General features: G+C 44.0%; 1 protein-coding gene across 2 annotated transcripts in view; it reads left to right on the plus strand.

Annotated features, from left to right (window-relative positions):
• The window catches only part of Lim3 (Lim3 homeobox protein), a 242,266-nt gene that overhangs the window by 212,073 nt on the left and 7,605 nt on the right, over window positions 1-22,588 (plus strand). For both annotated transcript variants that reach the window (XM_077672732.1, XM_077672740.1), the window contains exon 2: window positions 2,132-2,306. In XM_077672732.1, coding sequence (XP_077528858.1) covers window positions 2,132-2,306 — 175 coding nt within the window. The remainder of the gene's footprint in view (window positions 1-2,131; window positions 2,307-22,588) is intronic.

Genomic DNA, 22,588 nt, shown 5'->3' on the forward strand with positions numbered 1-22,588 from the left:
CTGCGTCGCAGTAGTGCTATTTCAATGCCGTACACGCTCAGTGGATGTGAATTTTCATACGCCGAAAATCGCGACTGTGCTAGAGACTAATAGAGATTTTAGCATAGCGGCCAGCGGAGGCCCACGCTACGGCGGCGGGTTACCGGGACCCGACTGCGCAGGCGCGCGCGGGGAGGGCGAGGAGGTTGCCCTTCAGCGGAGCGAATGCGCAGGCATGGCGAAGGCCGGCCCACGGAACTAATCCACCCTACCGGGACGAAGGGTTAATTGGCGTATTCATGGGAGGTTAATTAATTCGCGTATTCTACGACTCAGCGGGCAATGGAGCGGAAAATGATAGGTGTAACATTAAGGGACAAGAAGAGAGCGGAGTGGGTCAGGGAGCAAACTGGTGTTAAAGACATATTAGTAGAAATTAAGAAAAAGAAATGGACGTGGGCAGGGCATGTAATGCGAAGGCAAGATAACCGCTGGTTATTAAGGGTAACAGAGTGGATCCCTAGAGAAGGCAAGCGTTGCAGGGGGCGGCAGCAAGTTAGATGGGCAGTAGAGATCAAGAAGTTTGCGGGGATAAATTGGTCACAGTTGGCACAGGACCGAGGTAATTGGAGAATAATGGGAGAGGCCTTTGCCCTGCAGTGGGCGTAGATAGGCTGGTGATGATGATTATGATGATGATGATGGCCGGGATGAATGTGCACCTGCCCAATCGGGCCCCGCCGCCGTAGCGTTAGCGGACGGTACCCCATGTGCTAAAACTCTCTAATATGCAGTCACTAGTCGCAATTGCACTTCCGCTGCTGCGAGCATCCCTTCGTACAAGTTAAACGCGAATTCTAGCTTTGGCATAATTTACTTCTGCCGGTGTCACTACGCACCCTTAAAGTGTCTGTTCGGTTTCGTGTCAGCGTTTTGCATCGCTATGAAGTAGGATATCTTCTTATTTCACGTAAAAGGCTCTTTACATTTAGCCAATAGACAGCACCCGAATTGGAAGAGAAATAATACACAGGCTGACCGGGCACGTGCCGGTCTTATATATAACTAACAGGTCGAAGCCAAAGAGTATCTGTGTTTATTATTATTTCATTTGTTTTCTTGATATGCCTCTCAATTAATAGTAGCTCTCCAAGAAAAATCATACCACTTTGAAACAATTGGAATGTTCCCATGCTCTGTTCACACATGAGTCCAATGAACCATTATAAATTGCCAGTACTTACACTAGGGCGTGATGCTGACCATTTTATCAACTTTACGAAACGGACAGCATCATTGAGAGTGCATGACCTAAACATTCGCAGGTTCTATGTGCTGATACGCAATGCAGTGGCTCGGGCCGTCTGGGTTTATTTATAACGCAAAACCTATAACAGTTCGAAATGCACCTGCGGTCTGCCTTGACCATAATAATTAAAGTCGCTTGTGATCGTTAACTAAATCACAATATTATCCACCTGAATAGGGGTGATGAATAAGGAGAAATTAACTTGAAACGTGCGTTGTTCGCAGGCTTACATTCCATCTCACTGAAGTTGTGCATTAAGTAGCGCATAAAATGTAGCACGAATGACCCGATGGATTCTTGTTTTATCCTAATGTAAGAATTTTTCCGGCACTTCAGCGTGTTTAAGCGTTTGGAATGCCAAAGCATTATGACTTGTCGTGGCGACATGTAAGCAAATTTATCTAAGTGGTGCAAGCATCTTTATTATTTCTTGCTTTGTATTGAATCGACGCAGCCACCTTAACTAAACGCCGCCACTTCCACGCAGTCAGCGTTCGGTGTAACTGGAGTGCACCTTTTTCTTCTCACGCGTCGCCACGAGCTCTCCCGACGCGATGCGCTCCGCCAGGCTTTTAGGAACCATCCGCAGATGGAACCATCTTGGGGCACATTGCTTTCTATTAAAATTGGATCATTCAGAACGGTTTCAGGAACCTTGGGAAACGTTTAACTCTGCACGCAGCGTCTCGCCGGCGGTGGCCATTGGGATGTCACGCAGGCTGCTCGGGCCCCTCCTGTGTGTCACGTGCTTTAGGCCTAATCTCCCCCCTTCCACTCTTCTTTTTTTTCAGCGCGACTTATACGATACTGACGAGTGTGTCCTCCTCCGCGCCTTTTTCGCAGCGAGCATCCCCAAGTGCGCGGGTTGCGAGCAGCCCATCCTGGACCGGTTCATCCTGAAGGTGCTGGAGCGGTCGTGGCATGCACGCTGTCTCAAGTGCGCCGACTGCCAGGCGCAGCTGGCCAACAAGTGCTTCGCCCGCAACGGTCACGTCTACTGCAAGGACGACTTCTTCAAGTAGGCGCGCTTGTTCTCTCTACCCTCTCTCTCCGAACACTGTACGGCAGGGTTCAATTTTGCTGAAATGTCGCAAATTGACGCACTGATGATGAGGATGATGATGATAACCACAACAATAACAGCAATAATAATAATCAATCAATCAATCAATCAATCAATCAATCAATCAATCAATCAATCAACCTTTATTTTCGGTGCCCAGGAACAACCCTAGGGTCTTGGTACTGGTACACCATATACAAGCATTCATAAAAACAAACTAAAATCAAGACAACACAACACAGAAAACCATATATATGAAAGAAACAATAAGGTAAAAATAGTTACAGAGATCCCAGAAAGCAAAACAGCAAAACAGCAAAAAAAAAAAGGAAGCCTAGTGTTAGAAGCCATGACACCCGGCCAGCAAACCGTTGAAGGCACGTGAAAAATTGAAAATACACAAGCAAATACTCAATGCACATGACGGAGATAGATTATACACATAAAACAAAGGTTTTGTAACAAAATGTTAGGAAGTTTCAAAATGGAAAAACGAAGTTCAGCGTTACAAGCACTGACACTTAAACCGACAGAAATTCAAGCAACACAAAATCAGGAAAAGTGAAAAACAAACAAGCAAGATGATGATTTGCATAAAATAAATACGGAACAGAAATACGGCACATAAATGACATAAAGGCACTTAAGCTACAACAGTTTTCAATTCATTAGAGAACAAAGACAAAGAGCTCTGAAATATATCAAGACGATCGGAATATTCATTATATGCACATTGTATTCTGCAGATGGACGAGCATCGTTTACTTAAAGCATCTGTTCTGAAAGTTCGAAATCTTCGGAAAAGTTTGTTCGGCAAGTTGACATTGATAAGTGCAACCAAGTGATCACACAAAATATCACCATGAAGAAGTTTATAGAGAAAGATAATGTCAGCTCTCATTCGTCGACACCAAAGGGAAGGAATACTTTTGAGACAAGACATGCTGCCGTTTGCGTCTTCTTGTACATGACGGAAACGGTGCCTAAAGATAGAAAGGAACTTATTTTGAACCCTTTTGATGCGGTCACTATTGGACTTGCAAGTTCCATTCCAAACAACACAACCGTATTCGAGAAGAGGTAAGCACAGAGCCGAATACAACTTTAAGAAAGGAAGATGACTTTTAAACTCTCTAGAATACCTGCAGACAGCACCCAGACATCGAAGAGAGCGTCCGGTAATTTGTGTAACGTGGGAAGAGAAAGTCAGAGAAGAATCAAATAGTACTCCCAAGTCCCGAATTTCGGTCACCCTCGGCAGTGCAGTGCTTGCTATTTTATAGGAGTATTGCAGCTGTTGAGTTTTCCTACTATAGGAAACAACTTTCGTTTTTGAGGGGTTCAAAATTAAGTCGTTTTTGGTGCACCAACGATGGAATGACACGATATCAGCCTGAAGAGAATTACAATCCTGAACATTACGCACTTCTCTGAAGATTTTCATATCATCAGCATACAACAAAAAAGAAGAATTTTTAATGGCAGAAGACACATCGTTAATGAAAATGGAAAAAAGAAGGGGGCCCAGAACGGAGCCCTGGGGTACACCACTGGTTGCTTTGTACCTAAATGATGTTTGACCATTAACACTTACATAGCAATATCGCTCCTGGAGATAGCAACGTATAAGACCCACTAAGGAAGCGTGAACATCTAACAGAACGAGCTTGGCACGCAATAACGAGTGGTTGACTACATCAAAGGCCTTGCTCATGTCAGAGTAGACCGCATCAAGCTGGCTTCTACCAATGACTGCTGGGACAGCCTGCTCCATGAAGCATGCGAGGTTTGTGGAAGTTGAACGACCACGCATGAAGCCATGTTGATTAGGAATGAGGACGTGTTTAAGTGGGAAAGACAAGACCGTATGAAGAGATAACTCGAATATTTTAGAGGCAGAAGAAAGAAGCGACACTGGCCTATAGTTCATGGGGTCGGTTTTTGGGCCTGACTTGAAAACAGGGAATACACGACAGATTTTCCGTGATCGAGGGTACGTGCCAGACCGGAGACAGTTATTAAATATTGAGGTGAACACAGGAACAAATATATTTGCATACGTTTTTAGAATTGCAGCAGGAATACCATGTGGCCCAGAACAAAACGAGGGCTTTAGCCGCTTGATGCTGGCCCGCACGATGTTCTCATCCAATTGGAAACAAGCGGAGTAACCGCCCTGGTGACAAGAGACGCTGCCGTCATCACTACCACCGCTAAGCCCAAACAAAGAACAAAACTGACGAGCAAAGCAGTCGGCCGCATCTGCAACCTCATCGCCGTTGGAATCCAGTAGACGAATAGATTCTTTCGTTGTACTAGATCTAGAATGAATGTACTTCCAGAATGCTCCCGGCTGATGAGTTGCTTTAGCTTCAACTGACGCCAGGTACAAAGCATGATCACGCTTGTGCAATATTTTGCATAGGGCACGTAGGCGCCGGAACTCCTGAGCGAACTGATTCGCACCAGAGAGCTTCATCTTTCTGTGCGCGCGTTGTTTGAGTTTCAGGGCATCCCGCAATTCAGAAGAAAACCAGTGTGGGAACTTGAACTTCTTTGGTAAATATTGCGGGATGTATTTCTTCATACCCAAAAGCACAATCTCAGTAAAACGGTCAACTTGTTCATTGACATCAGAGTGGTCAATGACTGTTGACCACGGGGCAGCAGAAAAGTAGCCATACAGCCCAACGTAATCTCCCCGGGCGAAAGCGTAGCGAGGTTGCGCATTGCTTGAAATTACAGAACGGTGGAGCATTGTAGGAAGGCAACAGGAAATAGAAAGAGGAGGATGATTTTTGTCGGGTATTACTAAAGCACAATCAGAGCGCGACACATTAACGCCATCGAAGTTTGAAAAGCACAGGTCCAGAATGTTACCACTGCAGTTTTTTATGTGATTACGCTGTGCCATGGAAGTGAAAGACGAAAAATCTAGTAACCTATTACCCTTCTGTTGAAAGTGGTGGTTGTAGTGGGAACAGGTGAGGTGGCTCCACTGAACGCCAGGAGCGTTAAAATCTCCAAGGAGGAGGACCTTGAGGTCGCAATGAGTAGTGAGCACCTGTTCAATGGAGGAGACTAACTTATTGAACGCGTCAGGAACTACATCAGGAGGAACGTAAAAAACACCAACTAGAAGTTTTTCAGTTTTAGAGATATGAATTTCGACCCATAAAGACTCAGCTGCGTTTTCAATATCGCTACGTAGCACACACGGGAGAGATTTGTTAACTGGGAGAAGTACCCCGCCCCCCTTTTGTTTGCATCCAGTTAAGGCACGATCATTACGATATACATGGTAATTTTGAGGAAAATAGTCATTGGATAGAATATCAGGGCACAACCAAGTTTCAGATATAGCTAATAACGGAAAGCAAGAAGCCAGAACATTACCAAAACATTCAGTCGCCTTAGTTCGAAGACCTCGCACATTCTGATAAAAAACATCTAAACTAGTCATTATTCTTTTTATGATGTCTTGCGCTCAGAGCTGTGAAGCATGCCTTCGCGAAACATGCCTCGAAATTCCTTAAAGAGGCAGTCTTTCGGCCAAACAGCGGGGTCATTCAAGCGCTCGAAAAACTCTTCACTGACGGAAATATAAAAGGATGCGTACGTTTCAAATTTAGTTTTCAGTCGTCGGCAGTTCAAGGGCGAGACACCTAAGGTTAACAGATGGGCATTAAGACTAGCAGAGGTCGTGGACGGAGAAAGCTTTGAAACGAACATTGCTTTGGGGCGCTTCGGCTGCGGAACGACTACCAGTCCACATGTGTCCGATGCACCTACACATGCCCGGCTTCGACGCTTCTTCTCAACAGTAGGAGGGAGACAGTCAAGCACAGGCGCAGAATGCACCGGGGAAAGTTGGAATGGAGTAGGAGTAGGAGGCAGTGCAGGAGAAGCCGAAGACACCGACTGCAGCGGAGCAGACGTAGCCGAAGGCAACACTTCCTTGTTTACAGCTTGGGCAAAAGAAGGCTGCCCTGAGCTGTGACGCACTCCTTCCGGCAACACGGCGGGGTGGTGAAGTAGTTGGGCACGCAAGGAGGACACCTCCGCTCGCAAGGAGGCAACCACCTGCGCATAATGGGCGCGGTCACCCTCCCTCCACTGACGGAGACGGTCGAAAGCCTGCGCGTTTTCCCGGCGTAGGAGGTCGTTGTCCTCCCGCAGCCGGGCCACTTGGTCGCTGAGGAAAGAAATGCCGTCCAGCCGCGTCGATGAGGAGTGCGCGAAGACCGGCAGCTTCCCCTCCAAGGTCAACCGGTTGGGACTGTGGCGGCGGGGCTTTCCTGACTACTGCCGGCGAGTCTCGTCGAAGGGAAGGGGAAGGAGCCCTGCTTGCGGACGGGCCGATGTCGTCGTTGGCTACGCTAGGCCTAGCCGCCGCCTCGGCCGTCTCACACAGATTGCATTTGAACGGCCGGGCACCAGACTTCAGAAGTTGCAGCTCCGCGTCCGGCCACGCAACACACTTCGCGTGCACACGTTTTTTACAGGCGGCACACCGGAAAAACTTTTGCTTACCGAAGAAAGCCTGGGAGCACAAAATACAGAAATCCGCACTAGGCGCCATCTTGCGGCGCAATAATAATAATAATAATATTATTATTATTATTATTATTATTATTATTATTAAACCCGTATATTCGGTGCCCAGGAAAAACCCTAGGGTCTTGGTACTGGTACACCATATACATAACATTCGTAAAAACAAACTAAAATCAAGACGGCACAACGCACAAAACCCTATGAATGACAGAAACAATAAAGTAAAAATAGTTACAGAAATTTCAGAAGGCAAACAGCAAAGAAAAACAAAGGAAGCCTAGTGTTGCAAGCCATGACACTCGGCTAGCGAAACGTTCAAGGCACGGGAAGAAATAGAAAATATACAAGCAAACACACAATGAACATGACAGAGATAGATTATACGCATAAAATGAGGGTTTTGTAACAAAATGTTAGGAAGTTTCAAAATGGAAAAAAGAAGTTCGGCGTTACAAGCACTGACACTCAAGCCTACAGAAATTCAAGCAACGCAAAGTGAAACAAACAAGCAAGAACATGATTTGCATAAAATAAATACGGCACATAACTTTGGAAATAATAATCAATCAATCAATCAATCAACCTTTATTTTTGGTGCCCAGGAACAACCCTAGGGTCTTGGTACTGGTACACCATATACAAGCATTCATAAAAACAAACTAAAAACAAGACAACACAACACATAAAACCATATATATGAAAGAAACAATAAAGTAAAAATAGTTACAGAGATCCCAGAAAGCAAAACAGCAAAAAAAAAAGGAAGCCTAGTGTTAGAAGCCATGACACCCGGCCAGCAAAACGTTGAGGGCACGTGAAAAATTGAAAATACACAAGCAAATACTCAATGAACATGACGGAGATAGATTATACACATAAAACAAAGGTTTTGTAACAAGATCTTAGGAAGTTTCAAAATGGAAAAACGAAGTTCAGCGTTACAAGCACTGACACTTAAACCGACAGAAATTCAAGCAACACAAAATCAGGAAAAGTGAAAAACAAACAAGCAAGATGATTTGCATAGAATAAATACGGAACAGAAATACGCCACATAAATGACATAAAGGCACTTAAGCTACAACAGTTTTCAATTCATTAGAGAACAAAGACAAAGAGCTCTGGAATATATCAAGACGATCGGAATATTCATTATATGCACATTGTATTCTGCAGATGCACGAGCGTCGTCTACTTAAAGCATCTGCTCTGAACGTTCGAAATCTTCGGAAAAGTTTGTTCGGCAAGTTGACATTGATAAGTGCAACCAAGTCATCACACAAAATATCACCATGAAGAAGTTTATAAAGAAAGATAATGTCAGCCCTCATTCGTCGACACCAAAGGGAAGGAATACTTTTGAGACAAGACATGCTGCCATTTGCGTCTTCTTGTACATGACGGAAACGGTGCCTAAAGATAGAAAGGAACTTATTTTGAACCCTTTCGATGCGGTCACTATTGGACTTGCAAGTTTCATTCCAAACAACAGAACCGTATTCGAGAAGAGGTAAGCAGAGAGCTGAATACAACTTTAAGAAAGGAAGATGACTTTTAAACTCTCTAGAATACCTGCAGACAGCACCCAGACATCGAAGAGAGCGTCCGGTAATTTGTGTAACGTGGGAAGAGAAAGTCAGAGAAGAATCAAATAGTACTCCCAAGTCCCGAATTTCGGTCACCCTCGGCAGTGCAGTGCTTGCTATTTTATAGGAGTATTGCAGCTGTTGAGTTTTCCTACTATAGGAAACAACTTTCGTTTTTGAGGGGTTCAAAATTAAGTCATTTTTGGTGCACCAACGATGGAATGACACGATATCAGCCTGAAGAGAATTACAGTCCTGAACATTACGCACTTCTCTGAAGATTTTCATATCATCAGCATACAACAAAAAAGAAGAATTTTTAATTGCAGAAGCAACATCGTTAATGAAAATGGAAAAAAGAAGGGGGCCCAGAACGGAGCCCTGGGGTACACCACTGGTTGCTTTGTATCTAAATGATGTTTGACCGTTAACACTTACATAGCAATATCGCTCCTGGAGATAGCAATGTATAAGACCCACTAAAGAAGCGTGAACATCTAACAGAATGAGCTTGGCAAGCAATAACGAGTGGTTGACTACATCAAAGGCCTTGCTCATGTCACAGTAGACCGCATCAAGCTGGCTTCTACCAACGACTGCTGGGACAGCCTGCTCCATGAAGCATGCGAGGTTTGTGGAAGTTGAGCGACTACGCATGAAGCCATGTTGATTAGGAATGAGGACGTGTTTAAGTGAGAAAGACAAGACCGCATGAAGAGATAACTCGAATATTTTAGAGGCAGAACAAAGGAGCGTCACTGGCCTATAGTTCATGGGGTCAGTTTTTGGGCCTGACTTGAAAACAGGGAATACACGAGAAATTTTCTATGTGCGAGGGTACGTGCCAGACCGGAGACAGTTATTAAATATTGAGGTGAACACAGGAACGAATATATTTGCATACGTTTTTAGTATTGCAGCACGAATACCATCTGGCCCAGAAGACAACGAGGGCTTTAGCCGCTTGATGCTGGTCCGCACGATGTTCTCATCCAATTGGAAACAAGCGGAGTTACCGTCCTGGTGACAAGAGACGCTGCCGTCATCACTACCACCGCTAAGCCCAAACAAAGAAGAAAACTGACGAGCAAAGCAGTCGGCCGCATCTGCAACCTCATCGCCGTTGGAATCCAGAAGACGAATAGATTCTTTCGTTGTACTAGATCTAGAATGAATGTATTTCCAGAAGGCACCCGGCTGATGAGTTGCTTTAGCTTCAACTGACGCCAGGTACAAAGCATGATCACGCTTGTGCAATATTTTGCATAGGGCACGTAGGCGCCGGAACTCCTGAGCGAACTGATTCGCACCAGAGCGCTTCATCTTTCTGTGCGCACGTTCTTTGAGTTTCAGGGCATCCCGCAATTCAGAAGAAAACCAGTGTGGGAACCTGAACTTCTTTGGTAAATATTGCGGGATGTATTTCTTAATACCCAAAAGCACAATCTCAGTAAAACGGTCAACTTGTTCATTGACATCAGAGAGGTCAATGACTGTTGACCAAGGGGCAGCAGAAAAGTAGCCATACAGCCCAACGTAATCTCCCCGGGCGAAAGCGTAGCGAGGTTGCGCATTGCTTGAAATTACAGAACGGTGGAGTATTGTAGGAAGGCAACAGGAAATAGAAAGAGGAGGATGATATTTGTCGGGTATTACTAAAGCACAATAATAATAATAATAATAATAATAATAATAATAATAATAATAATAATAATAATAATAATAATAATAATAATAATAATCAATCAATCAACCAATCAACCTTTATTTTCGGTGCCCAGGAACAACCCTAGGGTCTTGGTACTGGCACACCATACAAAAAAAAAACACTACAATTAAGACAAGACAACACACAAAAACTATATGTATGACATAAACAATAAAGAAAAAATAGTTACAGAAATCTTAGAAAGCAAAAAAGGAAAAAAAAAAGAACAGAAAGTCAAAAAAGAAAAGGCAGGCTTAGTGTTGCAAGCCATGCCACTCGGCCAACGAAACGTTCAGTAGATGTGAAAAATAGGAACTATACGAGCAAATATTGAATCAACATGACATAGAGTATACGTATATAACCAAGGTTTTCTAACAACATATTAGGAAGTTCCAAAAAAAAAAGGGGGGGGAAAAGCTTCAGCATTACCAACACTGACACTAAAACGTACAAATATTCAAGCAACACAAAACAAGAAAAAGTGAAAAGCAAGCAAGAACAGTTTGCACATAATACATAGGGTACATAAATTTGGAATGACATAAAGGACTTAAGCTACAACAGTTTTTAACTCATTAGAGAACAAAGTAAAGGAGCTCTGGAATATATCAAGCCGAACGGAATATTCATTATATGCACATTGTATTCGGCAGATGGACGAGCGTCGGCTATTTAAAGCAACTGGTCTGAAAGCTGGAAATTTTCTGAAAAGTTTTTTTGGCAAATTGACATTGATAAGTGTAACCAAATCGTCACACAAAATATTACCATGAAGAAGTTTATAGAGAAAGATAATATCAGCTCGCATTCGTCGACACCGAAGGGAAGGAATGCTTTTCAGAAGAGACATGATGCCGTTTGCGTCGTCTTGCACATAACGGAAGCGGTGCTTAAAGATAGAAAGGAACTTATTTTGAACCCTTTCGATACGGTCACTATTGGACTTGCAAGTTCCATTCCAGACAACAGACCGGTATTCAAGAAGAGGTAAGCAGAGAGCCGAATACAACTTTAAGAAAGGAAGCGGACCTTTAAACTCTCTAGAATACCTGCAAACAGCACCCAGACAACGAAGAGACCGACGGGTAATTTGTGCAATGTGGGAAGAGAAAGTCAGAGGAGAATCAAAAAGTACTCCCAAGTCCCGAGTTTCGGTCACCCTCGGCAGTGTGGTGCCTGCAATTTCATAAGGGTATTGCAGCTGTTGAGTTTTTCTACTATAGGAGACAACCTTAGTTTTTGAAGGGTTCAAAATAAGGTAGTTTTTGGTGCACCAACGATGGAATGACACAATATCAACCTGAAGAGAATTACAGTTCTGAACACTACGCACTTCTCTAAAGATTTTTATATCATCAGCGTACAACAAAAAAGAAGAATTTTGAATGGCAGAAGCAACATCGTTAATGAAAATGGAAAAAAGAAGGGGACCCAGAACGGAGCCTTGGGGTACACCACTGGTTGCTTTGTACCTAAATGATGTTTGACCGTTAACACTTACATAACAATATCGCTCCTTGAGATAACAACGTATAAGACCCACCAAAGAAGCGTGTACATCTAACAGAGTGAGCTTTGCAAGCAATAACGAGTGGTTGACAACATCAAAGGCTTTGCTCATGTCACAGTAGACCACATCCAGTTGGCTTCTACCAACGATTGCTGGGACAGCCTGCTCCATGAAGCATACAAGGTTCGTGGAAGTTGAACGACCACGCATAAATCCATGTTGATTAGGAATGAGGACATGTTTAAATGAGAAAGACAAGACCGTATGAAGAGATAACTCGAAAATTATTGAGGCAGAACAAAGCAGCGAGACAGGCCTATAGTTTATAGCATCAGTTTTTAGGCCTGACTTGAAAACAGGGAATACGCGAGAGATTTATTTATTTATTTATTTATTTATGGGTACTGCAATCCCCTGGAGGGATTTTCGCAGGTGGGTACAAAAGACGGAAATATTTGCATATAACACCAGGCAAACAAATGGAACAGTCACTCACATTTCACATAGTAGGCAGCCATATAACACAAGTAAAAAAAAAAAAAGAAACGTCACTTGCGTTTGACAAACGTAATCAAACGTAACAAAAATAGTACAGATGAAACATCAGTCTCATTTTATGAAAAGAAAACCCAGCTAGCACAGAAGTAAAATTATTTTCTCTGCTTTTCTAGACCAGCAGCAAAGGATGCTAAAGATTGTTTTGTAACTTGATGATTATTTAAACTATTCCAATCCTGCACAGTTCTAGGGAAAAAAGAGTATTTGAAGCAATTATTGCGGGTACGGAACGGAGTTATTGTACGAGCGTGGCGTTGTCTAGTGGCGTAACCTGAAGAAAATGAAATAATTTTTCCTATATCTATATTGTAATGCCCATTAACTAATTGGTATAAATATTTTAATCGGGATATGCGGTTTCTTTCTGATATTGAGGGTAAGTTAGCTCTGACTAACAGTTCAGTTACCGAGGTGCGTCCATAACTGTTATATATGAAGCGAACTGCTCTTCTTTGTATTTTTTCTACTTTATTAATGTTAATTTGAGTAAATGGATCCCAGATCACCGCTGCATAATCAAGTATAGGTAGGACTATTGATTTGTAAGCAAGAATACGGACGGATGGAGGTGAAAGTTTCAAAGTCCTTCGTAAAAAGAAGAGTTTCTGATTAGCCTTGGAAGTTACTATGTCAATGTGTTTTGTCCAATTAAGATCGTTTGTTATCCATAACCCAAGATATTTGTAGGATTCAACCTTGGAAAGAATGGTATTGTTTGCAAAGTATTGAAAATTTAATTGGTTTTTCTTATGAGAAATGGACATGTACACCGTTTTTTCAAAATTGATTGACATTTGCCAAGCCTCGCACCAGGAAACAACCTTGTTTAGCGACTCGTTTAATAAAACTTGGTCCTTGGGGGATTCTATTTCAGAGTAAATAATGCAATCGTCCGCATAGAGCCTAATATTTACAGGGATATCATTTACTATGTCGTTAATATACAAAATAAATAGAAGGGGACCCAGAACCGACCCTTGGGGGACGCCAGAGTCAACAGCAACCCTGTGAGAAGAATGATTTTTAAAAACTACAAATTGTTCCCTGTTTTTCAAGTAGGCCGATATCCATTTAATAAGTTGATCATTCCCGAGAATTTTTTCTAATTTGTATACTAATTTATTGTGCGAAACCTTGTCAAAAGCTTTTGAAAAATCCATAAAAATTGCGTCGGTTTGTTTGCCATTATTAATTGAAGTAGCGAAGTCGTGTATTGTTAATACCAATTGTGTCGTTGTTGAAAATCCCTTCCTGAATCCATGCTGATGCTGGTTTAAGATATTATGTTCATCCAGAAAATGTGAAATACTATTGTGGATAATATGTTCTAGAAGCTTACAAACGGTTGATGTTAGCGAGACAGGACGATAATTTTTGACACTCTGCTTGTTTCCTGATTTATGGATAGGCTTGACTCTGGCTGTTTTCCAGTCGTCCGGAACCTGGCCCTCGCGCAGCGATTTTGTAAAAAGAACATGGAGGTACTTCGAGATCCATTCAGCGTATCTCTTTAAGAAAGCGTTAGGGATATTGTCGGGTCCACAAGATTTTCTGATATCAAGTTTCACAAGCATGTTCAATATGCCCTGTTCACTAACAACAATATCAGGCATTCGCGGCGAAATAGTTTCAAAGATCGGTAATACAAAATTGTCACAAGAAAAAACGGATTTGAAATGATCGTTAAAAGCGTTTGCAATTCGAGCATTGTCGTGCGTGAGAAAACCGCCGACATTAAAGACGTCACAATCTTTCGACGTAGGTAAAATGCTCCTCCAAAATTTCTCGGGACATGAGGTCAAGTAATTTGGCAAGGACTCCCCAAAATAACGCTGCTTATCTGTCTGAATTTGTTTTTTCAATTTCACTGAAAGGTCGGTGATTTGTTCTGAATACGTTACGTTCAGACTTCGTTTTTTCTTTAGACGCTTTATTTGCCTTCTTAACCTCAGTGTCACCCGAGAAATCCATGGATTTTTTCGCTTCGATTTTTTAGTTACAAGAGGCACAAATGATTCTATGCATTCTTTGACAATGTCCTTAAACCAGTTCCATAAATTATGTATATCAGTTTCATTATTCGCAAAGTCGTCAAAGTTGAATGAAAGGAGATCTATAATAGCAGTATCATCTGCACGATTGAAATTAGGGAAAGATAAAACGGGTAATGTCTTATCGAAAACTGTGTCACTTAGAGTAAATAGCACAGCATGATGATCGGAAATTCCAGGATATATTTCAGTAGTTGCTTTAGGTGTAATTGCCTGGTTAACGAAGAAAAGATCTAGGGTTGACTGAGCAGTACCTTGAATTCTTGTGTAGCCTTCAACTAACTGAAGGAGGTCAAAACTGTAGCAAATATCAAGCATAGCTTCACCCGAAGGTTCGCGCTGCTTCAAGGCAAAGTTTTTCCAATCTACGTTAGGTAAATTATAATCTCCTGTCATTATAATCCGGTCATCATGCTCAACATTCAATTTCAAATAATTTTGCAGTTCATTCAGCACTTCAACAGCAGCGTTTGGGGGCCTATAAACACCTCCTATAATGTAACGGACATCATTGTGGTAAGCCTTACAAAAAATACCTTCTACTCCTGGTATATCTGCCATTCTACATATTTTAAGGTTTTCTTTAAAAAGTACACAAACACCGCCGCCTTTACTACCACGGTCATTTCTGTATGCGCTGTAGCCAGACGGAACAAACTCACTATCGTAAACCGAGTCGCTTAGCCACGTTTCCGTCAAGACAGCAATAGCTGGATCATGAGAAAGTATTAATGCTTCCAATTCAGTGGCCTTATTAAGAACGCTCCTACAATTTACATTTAGTATTTTTAATGGGCCGGAGTGCTTGTTTTTGTGTCAATTCGATTTTTTCTTCAGCCTAAAGCGTGTCCCCTTTCCTTCGTCCCATGCAAACAAGACGTCATCAACCTTAAGCTTATCATAAACTAGTCTTGTCTTACAGCCGCGCAGTCTTTCTTCCTCTGAACTTTTCCACAATTGCTTCCGCGTTTCTCGAACTCGTTTGGAAAAGTCTTCAGACAGTGACAATGTGCTTCCCTTTAATTTAAATGCACTCGACAAAACGTTAGTTTTTTCCCGGTAGTCAAGAAACTTTATCATCACAGGTCGTGGCCCGTCATTTGTTTTTTTGCCAAACCTGTGACATCTTTCAATTCCCGTTACCGTTATTTCTAATTTCTTCTGAAAAATATCTTCCTGTACTTTTGCTTTCAGATCCTCATATTTTTCTTCAGAGGGCTCCTCTAACCCGTAAATGATTAAGTTATTTCTGCGACTTCTATTCTCAAGGTCATCTACTTTGTCAATAAGCAATAAGATTTTCCATGAGCGAGGAAACGTTCCCGACCGGAGACAGTTATTAAATATTGAAGTGAACACAGGAACGAATATATTTGCATATGTTTTTAGGATTGCAGCAGGAATACCATCTGGCCCACAAGAAAGCGAGGGCTTGAGCCGCTTGATGCTGGTCCGAATGATGTTCTCGTCCAGTTGTAAACAACCGGAGTTCTCGCCCTGGTGACAAGGGGCGCTGCTGTTGTCACTACCACCGCTAATCCCCAAAAAAGAAGAAAATTGACGAGCAAAGCAGTCGGCCACCTTGACAACCTCATCGCCGTTGGAGTCTAGAAGACGAATAGAATCTTTAGTTGTACTAATAATAATAATAATAATAATAATAATAATAATAATAATAATAATAATAATAATAATAATAATAATCAGAGACAGCAGTAGTAACCATAAGACACCACAATAGATCTATAGCTTGCCTGATTCACAACATATATGCGGCGAAATTAACCCGCGATTCAAATAGCTTCGCGATATTGCAACTAGAACTCATGGCGTTTCAAATGCACTACTGCGTTGTTTTGTAACTATCACATGATTAAGAAACGGTCACAGGGCAATAACGCAAGATATATCAACGTGTCTCTGAAACATGGGAGGCGAAATCCACGAAAGGTTTTACCAGACGTGGTGACGCTGGGTCCCTGGTATCTCCCACGTGTCGCAAAAAGTGAGGCGCAAGTCACGTCCCCAATAATTTCCATGAAGGGTCAGTGCTGCTTCGTTTTGACATATCCCGAATTATTTCGCGGTGTCTGTGGTTCCATCAGCGTTTGCGTGCCCGATCAGGACAAAGTAACGGCGGAAAAGGCGAGACGTAGCAATGGAGGATAGGGCAGCGTAGTGGACGCCGTAAACATCCTACTAAGATGGCAGAGCGGCTTCACAAAAAGGACGTCAGGACCTCTCTGGTGTTCTCTTTCCACCACGGTGGTAAGTCTTTTGTCAAGTCACATAATATTGCATTAAGCGGTTTATTTGAACTGTACCGCTTTAAACACCAATTTTTCTGTTATGGCAGGATCCGTACCTCGTAGAAAGAAATTTGTTTAAGCTACTTAATATTTCGAGTCAGATGAATTTGCACGTTGCCTTCACGGTCCTTTAAAGAAGCCCCCGCACGTGGTAATATGGTAGTGGGTAGGCTCAGCTTGCTGAGGCTTTTCTTACTTTTCTAACAAGACGTGGCAAGGTACCACGTCTTGTTAGAAAAGGAGATACAGAAATCGATAATCGGATTGCGCGTAGTAGCAGCGTGCGCTCGCTGTGTTATGTCACGTGATTCCACCTTTAGTTTTGATACCCCCCCTCCTCCACTTTTTCTTCGCATCTTGTCCCCTCCCGTGGCTCTCTTTGCCCTTCCTCACGCCTTGGCGCACGCGAGGTGATAACGCCTGCCGCCATTTACTTTTTCTCCCCTGCCCTGCCTGTCTCGTTCCTCCCTTCCCCAACAAAGCGAATGCACTGGGAATCCTCTAGGGCGTGTCCTCCCCCGCTCCGTTTCTTTCTTCCCGCCAGGATCCCTAGGATCCGGCATGCATTAAAATGATTACTCTTCCGCCTTCCCGGCATCGCTTCTGGCGTTCGTTTTATTTTTAGAGCGCTATTTTTCTCCCTTTCCCCGGCGTTTGGCGATTGTTTATTCTTCTACAGTCTCGCAGCCGCGCTTCACTAGCGGCAAACGCACGGTCACGTGACCGCAGATCAAAGCGTGCGAAGGAAGAAAGGCACGCATGAGAAACAGGGTCGGCATACAGTTACACAACGCGAAAAGTACTCTCACACCTTTGGAAAGGAACGGAAAGAAGACACGGTGGAAGGGCACAGAAACCTTGGGCGAACATTATTCATAGCAGCCCTGCCTTCTATTCTATACGAGTCGCTTCCAAGTTGCTGTTTTGTTCTTTGCGAGGTTTCAAGGTTCCGGGTTGTTTCTTTGTCGCGTTGTTTCACTGTTTCATTGCACACCGAAGATCTACGCGGCCGTCTCATATTGAGTTGTGTATTTTCGGCCTTTCACTTAGTGGCAGTGAGCCTTTTGCAAAGAGAACTTGTGTTCGAGACGAAAACGAAGAGTTAGTTCACGACTCACGCGAAAACTTGGAGTCTACTGCGTGTTTCTTCTCACTCAACGTGACTACAAATGGTAATTGTATTTCTAACTTGAGAAGCTTTCGCATACACAGTTATTCGTATCTTCGTGCGTCTCAGTGCTGGAGGCAACACCAGAGAACTCGTCAAACTTCCTTTTTAAGCGTGCGTGTGCGTCTCGAAGGGGGAGCGGGAGCAACCCTCGTTACGCTCACTTTACAGTTAGTCTGAAGTAAACGACGAAACGAACTTCTCGCCAATTGAAGACACTGCTTTATGTTTCGCTTTTGACGCCAGTGGGAGCGAAGCGAAACCCCGTGCTGTCCAGGAGGACTTCCGCGTGAATGTGGAGCGGGACAAAACGCCACTGCTCCCCCTCAAAGGACGCCACTCCGTAATTACCGAACACTCGCGTTCTGACTCCAGCATTACGTATCCATATTGATGAGCGGAATTCAAAGGCCTGCATTCGTTTTAATTATTTTCGCTGGGACTTCAGATTATTGGAGTTTTATTCAATCACCGTGCTTTTGTACGCCGGAACGCTTTGCTTTGACTCAAGAAAGGCTGACCACCTCGGCCGCCCTACGGGTAAAGTCGTCATGACGAGTTTGCTTTCTTTGTGCTCTCTTTCATCTCATTTACATTTTATTTTGCCTTGTTTGAGCACGCGAAAAGTTTACGGGTGGCAACTCTGCAGATTACCGCCGGAATACTACTCCTGGGGACATGGAGAATAATTTAAAACGCTCCAGCAGTTGCCGAACGGTTCTTGACTCCTTATGTGACAAATACACAAAATATAAAGTTCAGGGGTGGCTATCATAAAAAAATCCCTTCCGTCAAACTGTGTACGAGGACATGCTCTCTTATTAGATCGGTGGTTAGCGTACAGATTCTGTATTCTCGTAACCTCTCAGATAATGCAAACTGCATAATTTAAAACGCTCCAGCAGTTGTCGAACGGTTCTTGACTCCTTATGTGACAAATACACAAAATATATATGTTCAGGGGTGGCTATCATAAAAAAAATCCCTTCCGTCAAACTGTGTACGAGGACATGCTCTCTTATTAGATCGGTGGTTAGCGTACAGATTCTGTATTCTCGTAACCTCTCAGATAATGCAAACTGCATAATTTAAAACGCTCCAGCAGTTGTCGAACGGTTCTTGACTCCTTATGTGACAAATACACAAAATATATATGTTCAGGGGTGGCTATCATAAAAAAAATCCCTTCCGTCAAACTGTGTACGAGGACATGCTCTCTTATTAGATCGGTGGTTAGCGTACAGATTCTGTATTCTCGTAACCTCGCAGATAATGCAAACTGGCACACGTTATCGACTAGAAGGCGTCTTAGTGCTGTGCCTGCAGCCAACGCTGGAAGCGATGTTAATGTTCCATTTAACCTACACGAAAATAACCACAAATCGTGACCATAGCATCTAATAGTTTTCGGCTGTAAAATTTGGTCTATTCTTTTTAGGTTCTGCAACAAAGAGTTCGAAGCAAAGTGGTAGAAGCCCACTTAATGGCTAAGGCACAAGTCGGAACTCATTCCGCCTTTCCATACCTGCTTTTCCGATGCTCCGCAAACGCACCGAATCCCTTACGCATACCTAGGTGTAGTTTTACGGGAAGGAGCGCAGCCTTCAACTTCTGTCTTGTCCTCTTCAGAAAAACGTTGGAGACACGAGGCACTCTTCCGCATCCGAAATGAAATCGTCCTGATGATCCCTCCCCTCCCCCCCTCCCCCCGCCCCCCTTCCCCTCTGTTGTTCGCTAGGAAATGCCATAATGCCTTTGCAGATCATACAATGGACTTCAGCATGCGCTTGTGTGAGCGCGCAATGCGGTTCCGGTATAACTTTGTTTAGCTCCCTCGCTCGCCGGACAGTACACCCCTGATAAAAAGCTTTCTTCTATGGGCCTGCTTCACCACAGCGCTCAAGAATGACAAATTGCACGTCGAAGAGACCAAATTTGTCGAGGTCAAGCATAAGATTTTTTCTGCAAAATATGACGGGGTTGATGCGACATCTTCCAATGCAAATCACCATGTATTGGGGTACGTAGTACAGCGCATGCCATTTATTTGTTGTCGAATTATGTGCTGGGTCTTTTCATTGGCCTGTTTGTTCCTTTGACCGGAATACTTGGTGCTGAAGGTGCATCTCGGTAAAGCAGGCGCACAGTGGCAGTAAGGCTGTAGGATGGAACATTTAGAAAAATAAAATTAAGAAACTTGCTTCGAATTTGGCAACCGGGCCATTTTTCTTATCGGAACAAAATGTAAATAAAAAAAACCTAATTTCCATCCACCAGTCCACATTTTGTGTGCGAATTTGAATACGTTTGAGTGTTCTCCTTCTCACAGTAAATTGCATTAATTTGAAGTAAAGTGCGCAGTTATTTCAATCTTCTTTTTTCCTGTTCCTTGATGCCCCCCACTTGTCTTTCCGCCTAGTCCAATATAACGGCCCGAGCGATGGCCTGTGAGCTAAACACTTCCACGCCACGCAGAGCTTACCGTGCACTCCCGAAAATCGCTAACGTGCCACTGGCTCCCGCGCTTCCCTCTTTTATCTTCGTCGCGTAGCTGTCGATGGGTCGAGCGAGAGACTCAGAGGCAGGGAGTCTCCGCGGAGATTAGGACGATGATGTGCGGCGCTAATCCGGAGAATGGATCAGCGGCGCCTCGCGCGGCCGCTATAAATAACCGCGTGAACAGCGTCAGCTCCCAACAAAGTCGCGTGCTTGCTAGCCAGAGCCGTGTCTCGAAAGCTACACATATAAGCACACGCTTCGAAGCAAGGAAAAGAGAAAAGACGTAGCAAATAGAGAAAAAGAAGTAACGCGAGGCTGCGAACGAGGCGGTCACGCGCCCAGCAGAGCGTGGCGCCTGCGTCGCCATCTGCCGCGTCGAAACGCCGGCTCGAGCGGCTGCGGTTTGGGCGCGGGGGCGGTGCAGCGAGCCGAACACTCTGGCTTGCCTCCGCAGCACTGCGGCCGCATCGCTGGCGCCGCGCCGAGCAATGCGGGTACGGATGTTCCCCTTTTTGTTTATGGGCCTGGCGCGTTTACACGTCTGGCTCGGTCCTCGGCCCGCGTTGGGGTCGCTTTGATGCGCCCCAGCTCCACACGCGCGTATATGCATACGCACTCGGGGCACCATGGCTTCGCCAGCTGCGAGTGCCCGTTCGATACGACTCGCGGTGGCTTCTTACGCGGTCACGCCCAGCTCTTGCCAGGCTTTGACGCACCAGCTAAGCGGGACGGCGCTGCTCTGCTTTCCACTAGGTCTTCTTACTGCTCTCCATGATTGCTGCACATCCAGAGGAACGCCCTAACATCGGAGGAAGTATTCTTGTTGTTGTTCATAAGCCCCTTAGCGAAAACACTCTTAGCAGCCTGGTCTCGCCTTCAGTCCGTTTTCATTATTCGCACTCGCCAGTGAGAACCAATGTTTGTGTCCAAAAAAAACACGAGTACGATTTTTCCTCTTATTTGTGTGAGAAGGTAATAACCTGGAATGTTGTCTCTAGTTTTCCATCCAATTATGGGCTGCCTCTTTCCTGGGCTCTCTTCGTAAAATTCCTACCAAGTGATCTCAGCGACGGCATATAAATATAGCGCTGGCGTTTGGAGTTTTCCACCCGTTAGCATTATCGTACTGAAAGGATCTGAGGCAGCATGAATAAGTGTTAAAGGTGCAGCTGGTTAAGCACCACAGGCCACAGGGAGAGAGTTTGCTTCTCTAAGAAAAAAAAAAAAGAATTCCCATTATTTATCCACAGGTGGGTCGCAGTCTCCTCTGTTCCTCCACCAAGTCTTTTAGGACGTAACAACCCCCCCCCCCCCAACTCCCCCGATTCTTTAACGAGCGTTGTCAGGATTTGGTGAGAGGTTGTCTGAGTAGCCTTTTTCTAGAACCCAGTTGTGGTGGGTGCGCCGCTACCCTAAACAGAATGGGAAAACAATACCGGCACCAATGTTACTATCTGGTGCCCGTTAGGATACTTGAAGACCGTGGGCTAACGCCGATTTCAATGCTAATAATTGCATTGATAATACCACTAGCTACATTTAGCATCAGAAAACCGATAAATAGGGTACAGGTGGCACCTTTTAATTGTTCCTTTATTTCAAGTAACCAAGAAAAAAATGCCAACTCGCGTGATAAATATTTCCCCTATTCAAGATCATGCAATTCGGAACGCCGAAGGCTCCATTCGACCGAAAGTAAAGTTAGAATCAAGCATTAGACGTTGACTGGGCGTTCAGTTATACAGACATATTATTACATTTATTTTGCTGTTTCTCTAGAATACTACGAAAGCTACAGCATCAGTGTAAAGGGCACTTCTTGGTCCCACACTCTCGTAAATCAATCCGCTATGCGCTAACAGGTAATTGGTGTTCCGTCAATATTATTTATGGAACGTTCAGAAGTCTGAGATACAGTCCCCTTAGCCAGGCAAAGGGTTTTACCCCCGTATACTGAGGACTTCCTCCACTCGGCCTGTAGTCGAGGAGATCGCTGAAAGCGATTTCCGCATGTAAAAGCATTGTTGTAGCATTCCGCTAAGCCGAGTCGAAGAAACACATGGAGTGGAGGACAGACTCAGGATACGGTCATTATTCCTACTCTGGTTTCAGTGTATTCTGTGGGATCTGAGCCGTACCCTAATTCGGCTTGAGAATCAACCCGTACAGTTACCTTACGCACGGGTCCTTGAGCAACCTCTCACTGATCAGCTCTTTCATGGCCGTTAGCTGCTGCACAGAGAGTAATTCAGCGGGGGAAGAATGCCCGGTGCCTAACAACGTGACTG

Source organism: Haemaphysalis longicornis, unplaced genomic scaffold, assembly GCF_048455015.1.
Source record: "Haemaphysalis longicornis isolate Haplotype H1 unplaced genomic scaffold, Haemaphysalis longicornis Haplotype H1 scaffold_1, whole genome shotgun sequence".
In the NCBI taxonomy this organism is placed as follows: Eukaryota; Metazoa; Arthropoda; class Arachnida; order Ixodida; family Ixodidae; genus Haemaphysalis; species Haemaphysalis longicornis.